Source organism: Amblyomma mixtum, chromosome 3 (assembly GCF_055824585.1).
Source record: "Amblyomma mixtum isolate Tamu chromosome 3, ASM5582458v1, whole genome shotgun sequence".
Lineage (NCBI taxonomy): Eukaryota > Metazoa > Arthropoda > Arachnida > Ixodida > Ixodidae > Amblyomma > Amblyomma mixtum.
In genome coordinates this window covers 363,629,457-363,650,907 of record NC_143014.1, presented here as the reverse complement: position 1 = coordinate 363,650,907, position 21,451 = coordinate 363,629,457, and the positions used below count along the sequence as shown (strand labels likewise).

General features: G+C 45.2%; 1 protein-coding gene across 8 annotated transcripts in view; it reads left to right on the top strand.

The window, feature by feature from the left end:
• The window catches only part of LOC149356622 (uncharacterized), a 34,750-nt gene extending 15,231 nt beyond the window's left edge, over positions 1-19,519 (top strand). For 5 of the 8 annotated variants that reach the window (XR_016291666.1, XR_016291665.1, XR_016291668.1 and 2 more), the window contains one exon: positions 19,256-19,440. Coding sequence is in view for 3 of the 8 variants with exons in the window: in XM_089584269.1 (XP_089440395.1) it covers positions 19,256-19,258 (3 nt within the window). In the remaining 5 variants the exon portion in view is untranslated. Of the gene's footprint in view, positions 1-19,255 lie in introns of all 8 variants that reach the window. The other 3 variants (XM_089584265.1, XM_089584264.1, XR_016291669.1) reach the window with 2 other exon arrangements.
• Positions 19,520-21,451: the final 1,932 nt, after the last annotated feature.

The window sequence follows — 21,451 nt, the reverse complement described above, 5'->3', positions numbered from 1 at the left end:
TTTTTCAACTGAAAGTTTGTTATTTCGGCCTAATATAGATGCGAGCGGGCATCACTGTCGCAACAAACCGTTCCCCACCACCGTGAAAGGCACCATCTTGGACTTTAACGGAACTGGCGGCACAATCCGACTGGCTTGGATAGGCTTGGCTAATTGTTCTTCATCGTTGCCACAAAGATGGCCTACAAAGAGCGCGCGATCGCATCGGAAACGGCACAGTAGGGCAGCTGCAGCATCCGCCGTAGCTTGGGCGACGTCCCCCGTGGTGTGGGGAAGCAAACGCATTAGTGGCGGGAAAGGGGGACTACATTCGCAGGCGCTCACTTCTGCTCGCGTCTTCCTGTGGGTTGCCCATGGGTTGCCTCTCGGTCTTCGTGAGCGAGTGCATTCATTTGCGGCATGACTGCAGCTGTGTCACAATATCTGGTATCTTGATGTGATAGGGTGCGGACATGACGAAAGCATGTCTGTGACTCGGATAGAGGCTAATATTTATTATCACTTGTAGGCGGAACATGAGGAGTGGAAATTTTTCACGATTTTGAAAGTGGTCTTTTGCAGAAAAGTTATTTTCTTTTAAGTTCACAGATTTTTTGGACCGTTTTTCAGGTCCCAACGATTCCGAAAAATCGGTCAGCATCTGTATAGTAACTACGTACTTAACAGGACTCGGAAATTACTGCTTTGCTTCATGTCATCTGTATGGGCATCCCACAGCCTTGTCCACACTTGAGCTATGGCCCTTTCTCCGTAGACATTTTTCTTCGGAAGAAGGAAATTTCCATGTGTAGCATTGCGAGTGCAGTGTGATGGGAGAGTGAAAATGGATGAGTGTAATGGGTAATTGTTCACAATACATGCATGTACCATCAGTAGAGTCCTGCATTCAGTAAGTGATTTTAGTGGTAGAATATTCATGTGTTTAAAAAGAGGAGCAGTGTGCTTGTTGTAGTTTGACTGTCCTGAACTGAATTGCCCTTTCTTTACAAAACCCTTAGCGGCTCCAAACAAGACTGGTAGGTTTCACCCCAGGATTCAATGCAATATGATAATTGGCTTTGGAAAATGGCAAAATAAATAATTCTAAGTGTGTCTTTCTCAAAGTACTGACGGCATTTATACAGTGCAAAGCATGCAGCACCCAACTTTTTAGAAAGTGCCTGAATGTGATCCTTCCATTGCAAGTTCTTGTCCAGTATTACTCTGAGATATATGTCCTTATTGACAGGTCCAATGGGATTACCCACCAATTGCACTGCAGGCCAGTTTTCAGAAATTATTTTTCTTGGACGTTTTTCACCGGACCGGAAAAAAAAAACGTAACAGCCGGGAAAACACAACAGTGAGGAAAGCACCGAAAATTAATGAAAACAGTGCAGCTTTGACTTGAAACAATTTATTTTCGCAAATTGACCCTAGGACTTTAAAAAATCGAGAATGGTGGATTGCAGTTTCTTTCGCTCCCTGGAAAGAACAACGCGTTTCTCAATAGCAAAGGCCGCATTGCTGTCAGCGTTGCTTTGCGGTGCGGCCATACCGCATGCAGCAGTGCTGTGCAGTTCACGCGCTCATTGCAGTTCATGCTGAAGCGACGTTGTGCACAGCGTCAAGCACTGAAATGTTCGTAGGCTGCTCGCCGCGCTGCTCCGCGTAGGCCGCCCTGACTGCCTGTCGACTGCGTTTAGTACGTCCAGCTTTTCCTCAAGAGGAAGCGCCTTCCGCTTACGCAACGCTATCACGCCATCAAAGCACGATAAAGATGTTGTTGCGACTTAGAGAAGGATGAAAAGGAAATTGCACGGGCCTGCCTACTGGCTCCAGCCGAGCCACCACCGCTGCCAAGTGCAGATAGAGGAGAGTTAAGATAAAAAGAAAGAGTGAAAGAAAAGAAAAGACACGCGTCGCAACAACTGCGTCCGCCGAAGCGGACGGTGGCTGAGAAAAACAGATAAGCGACCGCAGCCGCGCCTCCTCGTCACCACCTCCCACGATAAAGATCGCGGCATTCGGCGTTCGCGAGGCAGATAGCCATCTAGTGGCGGCCTCTCCAACTCGCCTGCGGCTTCTCGCAGCCAGTTCCGTAGCCAAGCCTGGCCAAGACTCGTCAAAAATCAAAATGGCGGTTGGCGCGCATTGCCCGGGCGGGTTCGGGGAGCCCGGTTGCGACGTATCATGCGGGATCGTTTCCTCGGGTACGACGTAACAGCGGGGTTCCCAATACATTGGATCCTATGGAAGCTATGCCGGGACCCGAAGAAAACGACGTAACAGCCGGGAAAACGCACCAGTGAGGAACGTAACAGCGGGGTTCTACTGTATTCTGTTTTATTAATATTTACGACGGCTGTGTTGAAGGTAAACCAATTACTAGTTTCTAAATCCCTGTTAGCCGTACTACTAATTAGTTCACTTGCAGACTCATGTGCACGTAAAAGAGCTCTGCCGTCGGCATAGGTGAAAACAGAAAACTGTTTGGTGAAGTGCGGTAGTCACTGATATACAGTGAGAAAAAAAATCAGACCAAGGACCAAAATCTGAAGCACGCCCACAGTAATCGCTTTAAAATTAGACCGTGTACCACCCAGTTGGATCATTCGGCACCTGTTATTGAGATAGCTTCTAAAGAATTATATGCTAATCCCTCTAAATCCATAATGCATTTGCTTCCTGAGTAAAATTTCATAATTGACAGTGTCAAATGCTTTTTTGACATCCAAAAAATTCCTAGGACTAGTTTATTGCCATTTAGAACAGTTGATAGTTTTTGATAGCGGTATCACTGCTATTCTGGTAGATCTTTTAGGTCTAAATCCGTGTTAAAGGGATACTGAACCAAACTTATGGAGCTGCTCTTTTGCATGTAAACAAGAGCTTGACTGCTAAAATTGATAAATGACAAGCATTTTAGCGAAAAAGGCGGATAATACGCTTTTTTTCGCGATTTATTGCCGTATCGTTGCACCTGGCGGCCGCCTGTGGAAGCTGCGACTAGACGTCATTACACCCGCGCGCCCACAGTTCTCTCAGAAGCACGATTGCCATCGCTACTCGCGGCTTTTCCGTGTCTGTCGTCTGCTCACGACGTACACAGATATGTCAAAATGTTAATCGATGCTGTATACATACCATAACCGTATGCACACTTACGTCCGCTAAATGCAGCTACTTTTTCCGGACCTTACGCCATTTCTAACATTCTCACTTTTAAAACAGAAGCGCGACGATGTTCGGACTAGTGGCGCCATCTGGTGGTTAAGAGGGGAAGCATTGTTGTCAACAAACCAACACCGCTCTTAGCCTAAAGGGGGCAAAATCATCACTCTAAATAAAAAATAAAGCAAATTTATTACTCGTAAATTTTCTTACGGGGCAACAGGAGATGAAGCGAAAGACCGGTGGCCCATTTATGGCCAGTGAACACGCTGAAGAAGCCAGCAACAACGACGCAACCAGTCCGAAGCGAGGTTTCATGCATCGAAGAGCGCCGCCATATTTGTCGCCGCAGGAGGGTGCCATGACGTCACGCTCTTCAACTCGCGCTGGCCGGGAGGGCTTGGCGCGCGCTCCAAACATCAAAAATAAAACCATCCGCTGAAAAATATGTGCAGTGAAGACTAGATTTCGTTGTGTAATCACATCCCGAGAATCTATTTTCAGCGTTTTTGTTCAATTTTCAGATTTTGCTTCAGTATCCCTTTAATGAGGACACAGTGGGGTTTCTTTCTCGAGAAAAGCCATAACTCTGTTAGCAATAAGTTTTTCAAACAATGTGTTGATACTGCGTCATATAGAGATGGGGCAATAATTCTCAATAGAGCACTGCACGGGCCTCAATCTGAGGCCCAAGCCCGGCCCGGGCCCGCGACCTGAAGCCCGAGCCCGGCCCAGGCCCGCGGCTTCAAGCCCGGGCCCGCTAAATTATCGCTGTAGCGAGCCCGGCCCGGCCCGTGGATCCCAGAGTGAGGCCCGGCCCGGGCCCGGCCCGGCCCGTTTCACAGTAACGCTTGAGGTATACGCTCACTCTGAGCAAGTAGACTGCTACTGGACCGATAAGAAACTGGCCGACAAAGATTCTGAAACCACAGTTTGGCTTGCAGAAAGTAGGTTCTTTTTAACCCAGAAGGAAGTGATTAAGAGTTGTGCTCGGAAGGCCCGTCTTTTGGACAGTGATCTCGTGTTGACTTGACTTGACTTGTGTAGGTGCGCAATGATAAATTCGGGGAGTTCCGAGAGCCAAACAAAAAGGGCTGCATACGCGCGCAGTAGACTACTTTGCATTCCCCCATGATTTCAATCAGTTATATTTTGCCGCCCGGATGTCTAAACAAAGCTGCCTAGCAAGCAGTGGGATGACATTTTTTTAGTGGACGCGATCTCAGAGGCTGAACTCATAGCCGAACTGATCGCCTTTCAGCAGAAACGAAAAGCTGAAAGGCTTGAGTATTTCACGGTGTGTGTTTTGAAGACTATAAGCGTCCTAAACTAATATGTTCTTCCCGAATGCATTTTATTAGTGTTGAATGGTACGGCAAAACAGCGCTGACGGACGGGACGGAAGAAGATGAGACAAACACATGCGCTAAACTAACAACCAAATGGTTTATTGCGAAAGAGGGGTGCAATATAAAGCATAGAAGGAAAAACTGCGGTGTAAACATGACAAGGCATACATTCCGGATATCATCAATGATTAAGAAAAGCGATCTCCTGTGGGAATAGAGCCACCGATGGTTGGCTTACACATGAGTTGCCTAATGTGTGAATGTGAAAGGCCTCCGATATCAGGCGTGAGGTGTGATCTCTATACTTGGCGATGATAGTGTATCGCTGTAGCTGTACACTATCAGCGATACACTAGCGGAGACCGGACGGTGCGTCAATGATCGGCTACGCGAACACGCGAAAGACATAGAAAACAAGTCACGCCGAAATAACATGGTCATTCATTTCGCAGATTGCGACAAATGTGAGGCGTTTTTAGACCAAACCACTATCATCGCCAAGTATAGAGATCACACCTCACGCCTGATATCGGAGGCCTTTCACATTCACACATTAGGCAACTCATGTGTAAGCCAACCATCGGTGGCTCTATTCCCACAGGAGATCGCTTTTCTTAATCATTGATGATATCCAGAATGTATGCCTTGTCATGTTTACACCGCAGTTTTCCCTTCTATGCTTTATATTGCACCCCTCTTTCGCAATAAACCATTTGGTTGTTAGTTCAGCGCATGTGTTTGTCTCATCTTCTTCCGTCCCGTCCGTCAGCTGTTTTGCCGTACCATTCAACATGAACCAACCAGCCCGACTCAGCCCTCTCCTTGAATTTATTAGTGCATAAGCAAGCTTTAGGATGACGAATCATCAATTGCCAATTGAGACCGGTTGAATTTTACTCTTATTGGTGGAGCAGAAAACGCGCGAACCGCGTGATAACACTTGTCATGACAATCAGGATGAAGAAGCGAGGAGGGATAGACTTATCAGATGAGATTTACAAACTCTCATGAGATTTTGTGGCTACTGCATTTACGAGACGTTCGGTCAGCTGATCAAAAAGAAAACCAAACGCGCTTTAGTTTTAGAATTTTACCACATGAGAAAAATATAGGTATAAAATAAAAGCTATGTTTTTGGTGCTTAAGGACCCAAGGGGAGTCAGGCTGTGAGAGACACCGAAGCAGAGGGCTCCGGATCATTTCAACCACCTGAATTTCTTCAACGAGCAATGATACTACAAAATACATGGCTGTCATGCTTGCCGCCTAAATATAAATGCGGCCGCCGAGGTTAGGAGCAAACCGTGCTTCCCCTGCTCAGTAATCAAGCGCCTTGACCACTAAGCCCCCGCTGCTTGGAAATAAGGAAATAGATAAGTCAATGAATAAAGCTTAGTTTTTTTCTCAGCGCGTACCATGGCCCATAGCTCATCCGTGTCGCTGCTCCAATGCCGCAGTTGTGTACTTCACTGTGCAACAGTGAGTGAATAGTCGGACACCAGCCGTTTCTGTACGGACCGAAGCCTGACTCGGGTCCGCAGCTTTAAGCCCGAGCCCGGCCCAGGCCCGGCGTAACAAACCATGTCCCGGCCCGCGGACCGGGACATGGCCGGGACATGTCTGCGGGCCGGGACATGGCCGCGGGACATGGCCGCGGCCCGCGGGCCGGGCCCGGGCTTTTGGGCCGGCCCGAGCCCGTGCAGTGCAGTGCACTAATTCTCAATACAATTTCGGTCTCCATTCTTGTATATCGGCACTATTCTAGCAAAATTAAGCAAGTTCGAATAGGAAGCGAAATAGAAGGCGAGGCTGTAGATTTTTTTCGACTGGAACACGTAAGATATGTATGCATCGCTTTAGCACAAAGGAGGCGATTTCGTCACATCCCACTGATAATTTCGGCGGAAAATTATCAATTGTGGAGGCTATCTCATCCACTGTAATACTGTGATAGGCAAAGGTAGCTAAAACTCCTTGAGGAGGTGCGAGATATTCTATGGAAGGACAGTTATTTCCTGTTTTTGCACCAACAGTGCAGAAAAACACATTAAATGTTCAAACCAGACTTTTACTATATATCTCCAAGACTGATGTCAGGCATAATAAAATGGTTGGCTGCTGGTTTGAAAACTGAGTTGATGATTTTCCACGTAACTCTCATATCATGGGCATATTTCAGTAGCAGTAGTAAATTGTACTCCTTTTTGCACTATCTTATTGCAGATGTAACTGCATTTCTAGCTCTGCGGTATTTTTCGAAGTATAATATGAATTGTGAATTGCCTCAATTTAGTTCATATTTGGTATGCCATTGATCTTTTTCCTTTACAAGCTTAAAAATTGCCTTTGTTTTCCACGGACAAATAGGCATATTATAGTAATATTTGCTTCGTTCTTTAGAAGGTTGCACAATCGTCCTGATCAGTCAATCATTAAGTGATGATAGTGGTCATTAACACCAAGTAAGCTGCTCAAATTAAAATTTGTCTATTGTAGAGATTGTTTCAACTCATTGACATCAGTGTTGCTTTGAATATCAGATGTTTTGTTTCTGGGATCTCGTTCCAGAGGGAATAAAATCGCCACTGAATAATGATCAGTGATGGCTGTTTTATATACTGTGCAGTCTGCAGAAATTGGGTTCCCGCAATACGTAACTCAAACTACATGATGGGCAAAAATTGCAGTGTGTATGATCCAGTGGTGCTGATGAAAAAGCAGTCACTCGTGTAGGGCCGCTAGTCACGTTGCGAAAACCATATAATTCTAACAGATTAGAATATGTCGCGCTATTTTTATTTAAAGAGCTAATAATAAAGTTGCTACAGATTAATACCTTCTTATTTAGGGTAGACAAGTTCATGAGTAACGATTCAAAGTGGTTCAGAAAGGACATCATTGTACTGTTTGGTGCCTGATATACAACAGCAATTGTAGCGTTCAGACACTGAGCAACCAAGAAATCAAAATCAGCACAAAATGAATTTGCCAACTTGGTAATCAAAGAGCATGACAATGAAGATTTTACACATAAGCCAACTCCTCCACCTCTTGTAGCAGTTTTTCTACTACAGGAAAAAAATTTGTAGCCTTGAATGTTGTGAAATTCACCTTGTTACAGCCAAGTTTCTGAAACTGCTGTATAATCAAAAGTATATGAATATTCGGCAATTAGACAGCAGACATTGTCAGTGTTCTTATTCAGGTTGCAAACATTGCAGTGAAGTAGAGATGCACACGCATTTTCCTTTGCGAATTGATTTGCTAACTGTACACTGTTAATGGCATGTTTCCAGATTAGACTTAACAAATGAGAGTTAGGCCAGTGTGGAGGGTCAGTGTGAATGGGCTTTTGGCTCTAAGTTGTGTCTTGGACTAGTGTGTTACGTCCAGTAGTTGACCTGACTTGCTTGTCGTCAGGTGGCAATCTGTGTAAGCAGCACAGTATTGGGGATCAGTTACTTGGGGATATGACTCGATAGCAGGCTATAAAAGTATACAAAAACTTGGTGCACTGTTTGCATTAACACATCAAGCAGTTCAGAGATAAGGCAAAGGTGATACTGTCAGGTGATTTGGTTGTACAGCATAGATGGCTTTCAGGCAAGGGTGCACGCAGATGCACTGAAAAACAACCAGTTTACCTTGTCAGATTGGTGCCCTTAACTGGGCTTGGCAGCAGCACTAGCAAGATGCACACTTGGTGGCCTTCGGCTCAAGAATGGCCAAGCCTGTTTGCCAAGCCGTGTTTAATGCGACTCGGAACATTCTCCGTAACTCAGTGATGACGTCATAAAGATTAAGCGAAAATCTTGTGCGAACATTGAATGGCTTAACTAGCTTGTACAAGTAATGACCCACTTATGAATTGTCTTGAGTGACCCAAAACAAGCCTTACAATTATTTTTTGTCACATAATGCAGAGAGGGTGTGTCATGGAGTAGGTGATGTTTGTGGTGTTGCAAATGCAGCGTTGACCATGGAAATCTCCTAGACCAAGATTACTGCAGGGGAACTTCAAATTCATATGTGCAGAAACATATCATCACACCGGCTGCCACTGTGGCTCAGTGGTTATCGTGTTTGGCTGCTGACTACAGTGGAACCTCGATTATACGTCCCCCGGTCATGCGACGACCCGCATTTTACGACGAATTTGTGCGGTCCCGGCAAAACCCCCATAGAGACAATGCATTAAAAACCTCGGTTATACGACGCAAATTTTAGAAGGTCCCCGCTTCATACGACGTCTGGCTCGTACCATCCGTCAAAAAAGGTCGTCAGCAAACGCAGGCCGGGATGTACCGTATTTTCGCGATTCTAAGGAGGGGGGGCATCGCGATCGTGAAAAAAAAGGGGGTGCTTAGAATCGAGTAAATACGGTAAGCACACTTTAGCCAGTCGATAACCGGTGCGTCTTAATCTTTCCACCTATCAAGAAAACCGCGGGAGCCGCTGCCCCGCTGCTCACGGCAGCCTCAACGGCCATCTTATCTTGTTTGTTGAGACTAGCCCTCTGCTGGCAAAAATGTACTGCATTTGTGTTCTGAAAAAAAAAAAAAGATGACGATGAAGTTCAGACTTTAAAAAATATCACGGTTGATTTTTGATTATACGACACCCGGATTATACGACGGTTTCGCGCAGTCCCCTGAACGTCGTATAATCGAGGTTCCACTGTATAAAAACATGGGTTCGATCTTGGCCACGGTGGTCGAATTTCGATGGAGGAGAAATTCTAGAGGCCCTTGTACTGTGTGATGTCAATGCACGTTGAAGAACCCCACGTGGTCAAAATTTCTGGAGCCCTCCACTACGGTGTCTCTCATAGCCTTAGTCGCTTTGGGATGTTAAACCCCCATAAAACTGTTCATTACACCACTGCATAATTCACTGCACCACACCACTGCACTGCATCACACCACTGCATCACACCACTGCATCACACCACTGCAAGCAGGCTAGGCACTACATCATGTCAGCAGCATGTCGCAACATGTCAGTGTGGTGTACCCATTAAGATCACTCATGAACTTTCCTTGCCAATGTGAACTTTCGTGAACTCGAGAACTTTCCTTGCCAATTCGCTTAAAGCGAATGCACCTTCGTGAGGTTTTACTGTAGTTGCTCCAAGTTATTTGTGATTGAGTGCATTGCTGACCGAGGTCCAATCCTGCTTGAGTCAATGGATGTCTTCAGTGGGGGGTATTTGAAGTGCCGCATCCGTTGTGAAGAATTGAAAATGCTGGCCTAAAATAAGGGAGGCTGCATAGTGAAAATTTGGATAGCCATTGAGCAGCCAGCTCATCGGTGACAGGTCTCTGTTTGTGCCAGGCCACTGCGGGGCCTCATCTTAATGCACACAACAGTAGTGGTGCTGCTAGTGCACTGACTGTCAAGTAGCATTCTCGGGTTGGAATGTATTTGGTACCCTTGGAGAAGTATGGTGTTCAGGGCTGGCTTTCTTAACGATGAGGTGTCGCATCAAAGACTTCGAGTTACAGCGCTTCAGCTACTCTGTGACGTTTGTCACCTGTTCACCGCAGCCATCCTCGAAGTAAAGCTCTGTGAGAAGCTCTTGCTACTCATGATGAAGCCACTCTTTGGCAGAAATTCATTTGTGGGTGGCACCAAGTTTGGATTCTTGAACATGTCCGTTTTTCCTTGGAAACAGTGTCTGAAGTGCTGAAGTGTGGGTTGGTTGTGGGCTGAGCCCTTTGTGCATGCATCGGTGCTTGGCTGTGATGTGGCCGTGCTGGTGGCTGTGCTTGTGGTGGTCGTGGCATTTAGACGGTCGCTTTGCAAGCTTGCTGGGGCCAGTTGAGAAACAGCTGTGGCAATGAAAATTTGCCACATGATGGGTTCCTCTTGATTCCAAAATCGAAGCTTGGAAGCACCACCAGTAGTGGGAATCGAATTCCACACGTGGGGTCAATAAGATATCTGCACAGCACACTCTAGTTTCCGTCACTGTTACCTGTAGTGCTGAGTGAGCAGTCACCTCCTCATAAGCACTGGGAGCAATTGGGAGGCTTCTGGGCTTTGAAGCATAGTCTCTGCAAGGGAGACATCAGCAGCACTCATGTTGCAACACGGTAAGGGTGGCAGCAGGCTGTGAGTAGATTTGTAACATGTATTTCTGGTCCTAAAGGCTTGCTTCCGTGTTACCTGTTTACCATTTCAGGTGCCAATTATCATTTTGAATTAAAATAGATATTTTTTTGCTTAAGTAGTACATCTCGAGTTCAGGAAAGATTTTTTGTTTCAACAATACACATCAGTGGTTAATTTTTTACCCACATGTACTAAATCTCTTTCAAACTCACCAAATAGTTGGAAGTGTAATATTGAAATACCAGGATTTGTGAAAATAACACTAAGGATCATGGATTCATTTTTTGTTTCAAAGATGCGCGTGATGCTCGAAATTCAAAAGGGGAAAAATGGCATTAGTATTTCTGGCAAACTCTGTGTGCTCGAAAATGGTGGATGATTTGCTATCGTGCTCTCAGTGCTGAGAAATGTTTGCCGCATTCACTAGCTGGCATGGAAAAGCAACGTATTTGGAAGATGAAGGATGCTAAATTTACTGGGAACAAAAGGAAGGTTCAAGGGGGTAAATTCAATAGTCTTCAGCTATCTTCTCTGTGTATTTTTTGCTTATGAAAGGATGCATATATGTTGACGGTACTGTCTTATGAGCAGCCTGCAATAACATCCTGCTCTGTCCCATTGGACCAGAATTAGTCAGCCCTTTATATCTTGCTATCTGCGCTTGGTCAGGCTGCGAAAGTGCATGGCTTTTTCACCCTGTTAGCTGCAGGACGATAGATTCGGCAACTTTGGCAAGCAGTCTCCTGGAATTACGTGCATCCTCTAGACGTTCTGCCCGGTGTACTTTAAAGAGGTTAGTGCCTGATGTGCACAGGCATGACTGTTTACTTCTCCCTGTGTGTGATGCGTAAGGTGACCAATGGAATCCAACCCTGGCCCGTTATGCTTTGTAGTCTTTACCACCTGCTGTTAGCACACGGTTTGTGTGCAACTCGCATATTTTCCTCGTCTGCACTGCCAGCATTGTCCGAAACCAGCTCAACGGATGCACATGTCAAGGAACAAGTTGCTTCTACATAAAGAGACATAAATAGTGCTAAATTTCGGCCCTTGTAAATAATAGCAAGCTTTTGCTCAGAACTCTCACATGTACCATATAGGGTTAATGTGTAACAGCAAGTAATACCGTAAAAACCCGCGTATAATACGAACCCGAATATAATACGAGGGGAAGTTTTAGAGGCGCGAAATGGGAAAAAAAAGTTTTACCCGTGTATAATACGAGTGACGCAAGATCATAGAAGACATTTATTCCAATCGCGTCCCGCACTCCACTTAAATCACTTTCTTCTTCAGTAGCACTTTCTTCGGGCATTTCTTTGTCCGTCAAATCATCCCAAATGTACTCCTCTTCCGTGCCGTCGAGGGTGTTCGAGATGCTGCGCTTCTTAAGCCCGCTTCGGCCGCCCGGTTGGCGTCACTGCAGGCTCACCTGAGCGCATCCACTCTGCGTAGCACCGCTTGACTGCGTCCTTGAACGGTTTGTTTACACAGCCATCAAGTGGCCGCGAAAGCTTCGTCGCGTTCCGCTGCACGCGAAAGGGGCTTCTTTCTGTCGTGGCCATCCACGAATGCTTCCTTTGACGACAGAAAACTGCCTCCCAGCCGCACCGTTGCCGATGTTCTCCGCAGCCAAAATCACTTTTCGCTTGAAACCAGCCGAGTACTGTTTTTGAGAGCCTGACATCGTGCTCCCCAAAACAATATCCACTTCGCGAAGCGTGCCTTACATGCGAGCACGTGCGTTGTCAACAGGTACACGGCACACCGCGACCGCCCCGCCACACCCAACGGATCAACAAAGAAACGACGTCGTGACGTCGTTTGTCGAGAGTAACAAAGCCAAGCCGTAGCCACGCACCAATAGCAAAGCCAAGCCATAGCCACGTTGCAAAACCGACACCAAAACTTCGAGCAACTTCTAAAATTTTTGTTCAGACCCGCAAATAGTATGAGGCGGAAATTTAGGACGCTTATTATGGAAAAAAAACCTCGTATTATACGTGGGTTTTTACGGTATTTCTGACACGTTACTCCTGATAGGTCAATTCAAAGGGCGTCACCCCTATCCAAGTTTCCAGTTTACTTGTACAGCAGAGCCACATTAATTCGAACTTTTGGGATAGAAAGTTGGTTTCGTTAAATCAGAGCGTTAAATAAATTATGCCACTTCCATGATAGAGTGGCATTTTGGGCGGATTAGTGTGCAGTGACCGCACTGTGCACGCATAGCAGCCAAAATCACTTTTCGCTTGAAACCAGCCGAGTACTGTTTTTGAGAGCCTGACATCGTGCTCCCCAAAACAATATCCACTTCGCGAAGCGTGCCTTACATGCGAGCACGTGCGTTGTCAACAGGTACACGGCACACCGCGACCGCCCCGCCACACCCAACGGATCAACAAAGAAACGACGTCGTGACGTCGTTTGTCGAGAGTAACAAAGCCAAGCCGTAGCCACGCACCAATAGCAAAGCCAAGCCATAGCCACGTTGCAAAACCGACACCAAAACTTCGAGCAACTTCTAAAATTTTTGTTCGGACCCGCAAATAGTATGAGGCGGAAATTTAGGACGCTTATTATGGAAAAAAAACCTCGTATTATACGTGGGTTTTTACGGTATTTCTGACACGTTACTCCTGATAGGTCAATTCAAAGGGCGTCACCCCTATCCAAGTTTCCAGTTTACTTGTACAGCAGAGCCACATTAATTCGAACTTTTGGGATAGAAAGTTGGTTTCGTTAAATCAGAGCGTTAAATAAATTATGCCACTTCCATGATAGAGTGGCATTTTGGGCGGATTAGTGTGCAGTGACCGCACTGTGCACGCATAGTCATGAGCTTATGTCTTTGGCGGATGTATTCCACCACGCAAGCTTGAATTATATTGCAGTGCGAGGAAATCGGAGCTGAGTCCCTTCATTGGACTGTGTTCTGATTTCTGCATGGAAATGTCTGGACCATGAACGGAGGAAAATGGCAGTGCTCATTAAGGCAAGGACAGCCCATGTGTGTCAGAATGCTTCATTGCATGAAGCATGGCTGTGTTGGACTGCAAAAAATGATCTCTGCTATATCGCGAAATGGCAACAACATGGTTGCACTCCTCCAGCAGCAGCGTAATTGGGATAAGCAAAGTTCCTGCACTCTTCCCGGAACAACGGCTGTGTCGGTGGCCAGTGTTGTTCTTTTTCTTCCCCCCCCCCCCCCCCCCCCCCCCCGTAACCTGGTACATCCAATGACAGCATGTTTGGAGATGTTAATATCATGTCCTGTTAATATCACGACATAGAAGCATATAGTCACGTAAGGATTTCTCAATCTCACAGGCTTTAGTTTGAGCTGAAATGAAGAAACCACTCTAAAGTTAAAAAAAAACGAAAGCTGAAATGAGCGTTTTTCAGCATGCTGTATGTTCGCATGGAAAATTTTCCTCTGAAGTTCAGGTAATGAAAATGAGGTAACTTATCTTCTTAAGCAATTACCAAGCAAAATGCATCTAAAAAATCTGGATCTGCTCTAGACAGCTTTCTGAAATGCTACACTACTAGTCTGTGTGCAGCCAGTAGGTTTTAAAACCTTGCACAGTTAGCTTAACACACTGCACACTCATATTTTTTAGAGCGCAGCTCTTTGGCGTCCGTTCCTGGGTTTCGCGTCGTCGTCGGCCTCTTAACCAGCTCCGCCCCCCTTTCATCCCCCCAGCGCTAGCAGCGACCGACTGATACCGCTGGATGCCGCTGACGTCGCTAGAGAGTCAAGATAACGTGACTGCATAGAACACCGTCGCCGCCATGCAGAAAGAGGAGGAAAGGGTCCCCCCCCCCCTGTTCTTGTGTGGCGGATAGGGTGCTCTTCAGTTGCCGACGCGCCGGTTATTTCACGTAGGCCCCGGCACGTCGACGAATACGTGACCACCTTCCCACGGCTAGACCTGGTTCTTAGCGCTGCGGAAGCGAGGGTATCATATTGTTTGTGTCGGCATCGGCGGCGTTGTCCCTGAAACCAACTCCGCAGCTGGGGTTGGCTCACTATCGGCGTCAGCGGCATCAGTCAGTCGCTGCTATCTCTTCCCTCCTCCCTTTATCGTGTTGTCCGCTTGCTGCGCGCGCTTCTGCCCCCATCGTTTGCCGCTGGGTGTACACGCCGCCCCCCTCCCCCCTCTTCCTGCAAAAAATAAAAAAAAAATTCTGTGATAGCGCATACATGTGTTGCTCGATTTCTTTGCCTCAATCTATCGAAAAGGTGAAACAGCTTATTTGCTGCGCTCAAATTTCGCATTAGGAAGTAACGTAATCGTCGGTAACTTTTTACCTTCTCTCAGTATTGTTCACCTGCTACAAAACTCTGGAAAACTGCTCCTAATGTAATTTAGGCTTGCTACAAAGACTGCTCCAAAAATGCTCTTGGCTATTCCCGCCACTGCACATGCTGTGTGGTGTATAATCTTTTTTTCTCAAGGGCATTGTCACATGCGGCAAGCTGGGTAGTGTATCATCGTTCGCGTATGTAGTTACGGACACTGAGGAGTTCCCTAGGCAGCCGCTTGGCCACACACTGATTTCAAGGTGATTGCTTTTCAGTGAATGCAAAATCCTGACACGATGGTGTCTGCAAATGGTACAAGACAAGGCCTTTTGCGTTTTTAAGGCGAGGTTTTGTGCCACCTTCCGTTTTTTTCTTTTTTAAATTTTTTTTCTTTGATGTTGTGAGTGTAATGTTTTATCCAAGAAACTTGAATAAGGGGCTTCGGAAAATTCGATTGCTGGTCTGCACGCTGTTGTCTCCATTTCCAGGTTTTGCGGCAGTTCCTAGTCCCTGGCATTTATCGGCACTTTCACTTCATTAAATCTTTTGTGTGTGTGCTGGCACAAACTTTGCAAAGTTCCTTGTTTTAATGCTTGTGTCTTCTTTCCATATTTTCGTTTTTCATGAGGTGGAGCTTCATGGCACATCCAGTCCGTCAACTATTCCTTGTCGTTTTCAGATACTTTGTCCCTTTGAACTTGTGCAGTGTGAAGGAGCTGCCACTGCTCTTAAGATGCTTTGTCTCCTTGCTTTTGTGCAGAACAGCTGCGGGGTCTTCTCCGCAGTGATCAGGTGCATTAGGGCAAAGCATCGAAAAATGATGACTAGCTCAGCTTGTATTTCCTCTTGGTCCCTGAATGCATCATACCATCAGAATTTGGCGAAATTATGGACGTGTACACCAGGGAACTGTTTCAGAAGTTATCCAGAATTTGTATTGTGAAGGAAAATAGCATAACACGCATAATTTTTGGGTTTGTTAAACTGCAGATTACACAAACTAAGAACAGAACAGCAATGCTCTACTGCATTTCTCTGAAGGGCTGTGATGGTTTTGCAGGGTGTCTAGAAACGTGGAATTGCCAGGAGAATTTTCTTTACCTGAAAAAAATCAGGCAGTTGTGAGGGATACCATCAAGAAAGTGGCCAAGTTGGGGAAAAGGACTGACTGAAATTAACGTAGTGGTCTACTGCAAGTTTCAATGGTACTGTAAGGGCCCAACACGTGGTCTATTCACATTGCCATGGCATATTTTAGCTTCTGACGTGTACAAGGCATGGGAGCCTGTCTGTTTTAGCTGTCTTTTTCTTGTTGTCCATGATGTGCACATTGCGTATGCTGGTTCGTTCTGTACAGGCTGCCACCCTCCTCAGTAAATTTGGGCTGGTGCATTTTAATAGACGTAGCTACGTTCGAAAGCATTTTGTGTGGAATAAGCCGTACTCATAGTAGTGTGCAGAATTCATGCACTTTCAGTGTACTCATGCGAGGCGCCACGCCACCCTAGCGTGGCATCAAAATCAATCTGGAAATCTTGCTCTCGGGCTTCCTCAATCTTGTAGGCTATTGTGGAAAGAAACAGAGGCTAGTTTCTCTGCAATTCGAGCTGTGATGACGATGTCATAACAAGCTGTTACTCTCTGTGGGGAAATCGCTTGGTACTTGTCCCATGGCTTTGCTGCTGTCGAAAGGAATGCCAGAGTGAGCAAATGGCACCTTCATTGGAAATGCAGGAAAAGGCAGTGCTTTTCAGGGATGAACGAGCAAACATTTCAAAGCCTGAAATAATCTCTAACAGTAAAATGAGCTGTTTATGAATCCCTAGAAAGCATGCCGAGTGTTTCGTTTAGGTAATTTTTCAGTATTTTCTTAAGGTGGAGCTCTTTGTTTCTTCTGTGAACGCTCATTTAATCTCAGCACCTATGGCCACCACTCTTATGAACCATTAAAAGAGAGGAAAAAGTTGTGAGCATAATTTTAACAAACTTCCAATTCTAAGAGCCCAGGTCACTGAGGCACTTTCTGTCCGATGAGAAGGAAAACAGCTGTCGAATTGCTGCACAGATTCCTGATTGAATTGTGCCAGCATCTGTGGGCCCGTTATGGCTAGGGATTCCAGTGTGATTAAACCCTTACACAAGAGTTAAGCGGGCCATGTCCCATTAAGAATGCTGCATCTGGGACAGCATTCCATGGTTGGAGCTGTCTCTAGGTGTCACAAGTGGTACTGGTATTGGTAAAGCTCTCACTCTCGTTTTAGATTAGGCTGCTGTTCGTTGATTTTTCGTGTCGTCTTTTGTTTCTCAGCAATGTGCCACATCATGTCGTACGCCTTTTCAGTGTAACCTGTGGCAAGAAGAGCATCTCCACTTGCCGTAATTGTTCAGCTGCTTACAAATTCAAGCTGTCACATTTTTCCCTGAACACAGTTATGCTTCAAACAAATTGTACCATTCTACATGAATTCCCCTCATTTATTGAGATGCTCGATAGCCATTAGCATGTGATAAATTATAAGGAGGAGTAAAATATTTCTATGGAATATTTCTTTTCATTGCTGCATTTTGTGGAAACATGTTTGTATTGTAATTTTAAATATCTGTTTTAATATTTGAACCACTTGAGAATATTCAGTTGTATTTGTTACGAATTGTTATTGCTGTTATCTGCTTCAAAGTGAAAAATTTGATGTTGACATGCACCAAGCAGAGAACATCAAGTGCTTGGAAGAATAAAGAAAAGGGTAGCCACCTATAATAAAGAGCTGGACTTTGTGAAAGTAGCTTTCTCAAACAGGGAAAGCAAACCTGTTTTCAGTGCAGCTTTTGCAGCTGCATTAATTTTTTTCTGTGAATAGACCATGTATACTGCCCATTGCTATCACCACTATGTTTCTCACTTCGGCCATCGGGAATTTGAAATGGGTAGTTTGCAGGACAGCCTGTTTTAATTTTCTTTGTTGAATGCTTCAGCTCTCCTAGATAGCAATATTTATCACAGGATTGCATTTAACGGCTACAATTTCGGCTCTTTTTGTCCGCAGATTTTTGTTGTTATTCCGTCCACACCGCAAGAACACTCAACTATGTAAAGCATGAGGAAATGTTATTGCTTTGAGTGGGATTGTGTTCGCATTTTATGTGCAATACGGGTAGCTGCAATGTACTGCACTGGAAGCATTCCATCTAATGCAAGTATCCTTTGAGTTGGCATCCAGATCGCAAGGGACTATGCAAAGTGCAACGTAAACAACAGCATCGCTAAGAACTAGCTTAATTTTGTCCACAGCAAAGCACAAGGAAAGCAAAGATTTATTTTAGAAGTGCATTGTACAAAAGAAACTATCTGCTTATGAATGCACAGTATACTCGCGAGATCATCAAAAAGAGACTCCTGGAAAATGTTGCACCTTCTTATCATTTTGGATTGGGGCAGTGTTCCAAACCTTAAAATAAAAGCTAAGTACAATGCAGAAATCGTGTATTGCGACTGAGAACGTAGCGAGTGACCTGCTTGGTTTCAGAACTTGTTGTTGCCCCTTGCCCGCTTGGCTTTGCTGAGCGTATCGCAGTACCGGCCGGCATTTTTTTTTACTACTTTTGGAGCACACATGACCAGAGTTGCTGCTCTTTCTTGGCAGTGACATCATAACACCCCTGTGCTCAGGAACCAAAACCGAAATTGTTCACTATAAATAACGCGGTAATAAATTATTTATTGCACTTATGTAAATCACACAGCTTGTATCACGTGCCCTGTGGCAATGCGCCGCAATGTTTGAAACAGACGCCAACCAAAAATTTGGTGTCTCCCCCCCTTTAAGGTTTTGGGTTTAGCATACAGAACTTGTGGCCTCCGGTGTGCCAGCGTCAGAAGCCGCAAAAGGAAATGCGGCAGTGTTGTGGGTTGGCCAGGCTTAACTGTCAAGACTTGAAACCTGATAATTTGTTTCTCCTAATTAGTACTGGTCTGACCCAGTGAAACCCTGTCATTGTTTGTCTTGACTATTTCCATTCATTCTTGAGCTCTGCCTTGTGCACACTTGTTTTTGTGTGTGGTTTTTCTGGCACATCTTGAACAACGTTGCTTTTATCCTTTTCTTGGGGATCTTTCTAATGTGCATTCGCAAGGCCACTGCAGGAGTGCATAGGCTGCTGCGATAGTCTGTTGAGAGATGTTCTTATCTTTTTCTCTCTTGCATGAATTCCATTTTTTGTGCATTTGTTTGTGGGTTTCTCTTAGTGGTTTATTAGTTGCATTTTACTTTTCTGAGCTTGCACACTTTTTTTTTTGCTTTTCATGGCATTCAACCCTGCATATGACTGACAGTAGTGGAGGGACTGCAGCAACGGACCTTGCATGGTGCGACATTCTCTGGTCCAAGGCACCTATTCATCGTTCCAGGCTGCTGGCTCAGGATTGTGTCACAAGTCTCCACCTTGTCCTGCAAGCAGCTTGACAATAGACCCATGTCGGCCAGAACTTCTGTGCCAAATAAAGTATTCCTACCGACATATCTTGTCAGTAATTAATGAAGCATATGAATAGGTTATTAACAACTTCTTTGGCCCTGTAGAAAAACCAAGTCACAAAACATTGGGCTTTTTTGAAACCATACCCAGCCACCACATTGTTTACTGTGCAGAGCCTCATTTTAACTTCTTGTTTATTTCTCCAACAAGCTGCTCTGAGTCTGCTGCTAAAAGGGTACTGAAGCCCAGTGAAGATGTAAATCGGGTAATGAACAGGATGTTTGTCGGCACTGCACGTGTCTACATTTAATGCATGGGAGGGGCAATTTCCACTTTTTTTACAGGTAGGTAGTGCTTTTTCGAATTGCACCCTCCCTTGGTAAGTGAATGCTTCAACCTATAGCCCCACCTCATTCAGCACTTGAGCACTGACAGTGCTTGGGAAGCTCTTGTTGAATATTGTAATCTGAGCGCTTTGAATTGAATGGTCTTTGTAAGTATTTCAAAAAGGCAAGGCATCTCCTAGCACTACTGGGATTCCAACCCACTTCAAACGAGGTGGATTGTGTAGTACTTGACTTGCAGGGAGTTTGTGAAATTGGCATCACCCTCAACTGCACTCTAAAAGATGCTATGCATTATGACATGGAAATTATCATGTGGCTAGTTTATCCATTGACTTCAGGTTGAAGACATCTGCCAATTTCTATATGGTAACTTCAGCCTGTTGCGCTGGCAAACTGCATTTCTCCTGAAAGCACTTTTGAGCGAAAACTTCACTACGAGACCTCGCGCTTTCTTCGCAGTGCCTGCGGTTTTCACCTTCAAGCAATTTAGAGGACAAACCACAGTAGAGCCATGGTGTTTTGCTCAAGGTGTCGAACCGGAACCAAACCGAAAAGAGGAACTGAACCTGAATTTTTGCCCGGAACCTAAACCAAACTGAACCCAAATTTTTTCCACCATCTTGGAACAGAACTTGAACCGGAACGAATGGGGAGGAACCGTTCCTAACCGGTTCAAGGCACGGTTCCCACCCACTTTTGCTGCTGACTTCATTTTTTTCGTTTTTACCAGTGCGTGTAACGCGCTCTTCTTGCTTATTTCAAAAGCGCTACTGCACACCGCAAACATCATAACCATTTTGCAAAATTGTCGCTTGCAAAAAGAGGAAAACAACAAGGTAAAATATATTGCCACATTCATCGCACTAATCTTCGTTGCAGAGCTATCATTTCACCCCGCACACGGGTGGCTGCTGCATTGCGCAAAGGTGCCGCCCAAGGAGAAAGTTCCACAGTTCGAGAGCTCTCGTAGGTACTGAAATCCTTATATCTAATTTGGAAGTTGAATAATTAAGTAAATAAACATTATATTCATGTACAACTAAAAATCGAATTATAAATGGGCTCGTAAAAACGCAACGCAAACTTAATTCCTACTGTTCGATGACATTGGAGTGAGTCGCATGGCACTTGCATGGCAGCCGTATGGGATGTGACGCCAGTAGGTTCAATTTAGTCGACCGAGACATCAGAATGATCAGTCGATGCTGATGGTGGGAAGGCTACCTTGGGAAGAAATTGGCTTGTCCATTGATGAGTTGTATCTGAACCTAGCCCAAAGATAATGCCTTTAGTTAATTTTATCCTTTGTCTTCTGTTTCGATGTGTGCTTCTTTTATTTTTCTTGACAAGTTAAATCATGCCAGGAGATAAGCTCCGATGTTGAAGTGTGAAACAAGGGGTGAAGCAAGGAACTGAGTGGAATTGCTGACGGGAGTATTAAAAAACAAACTCAATTTGGCGATCAATCGTAGGTACTTACTACTGCACTGTCGAAAAAATAGATTGATAGGCATTCCCATCAGTGATGGTGGGTAAACCAAAGACCGCCTACGAAGGTCGCACTGAAAGCTGGAAGTGCCGTATTGAGGAAAAACCGAACTAATGAGTAGCATGCTCTGCGGGTTGCGCGGTGACGACGAAGGACGGGACGAAAACCTTGAGAAGCAGAAAGAGGGACGGGGGGAATAGGACCGAACGAATAAGCG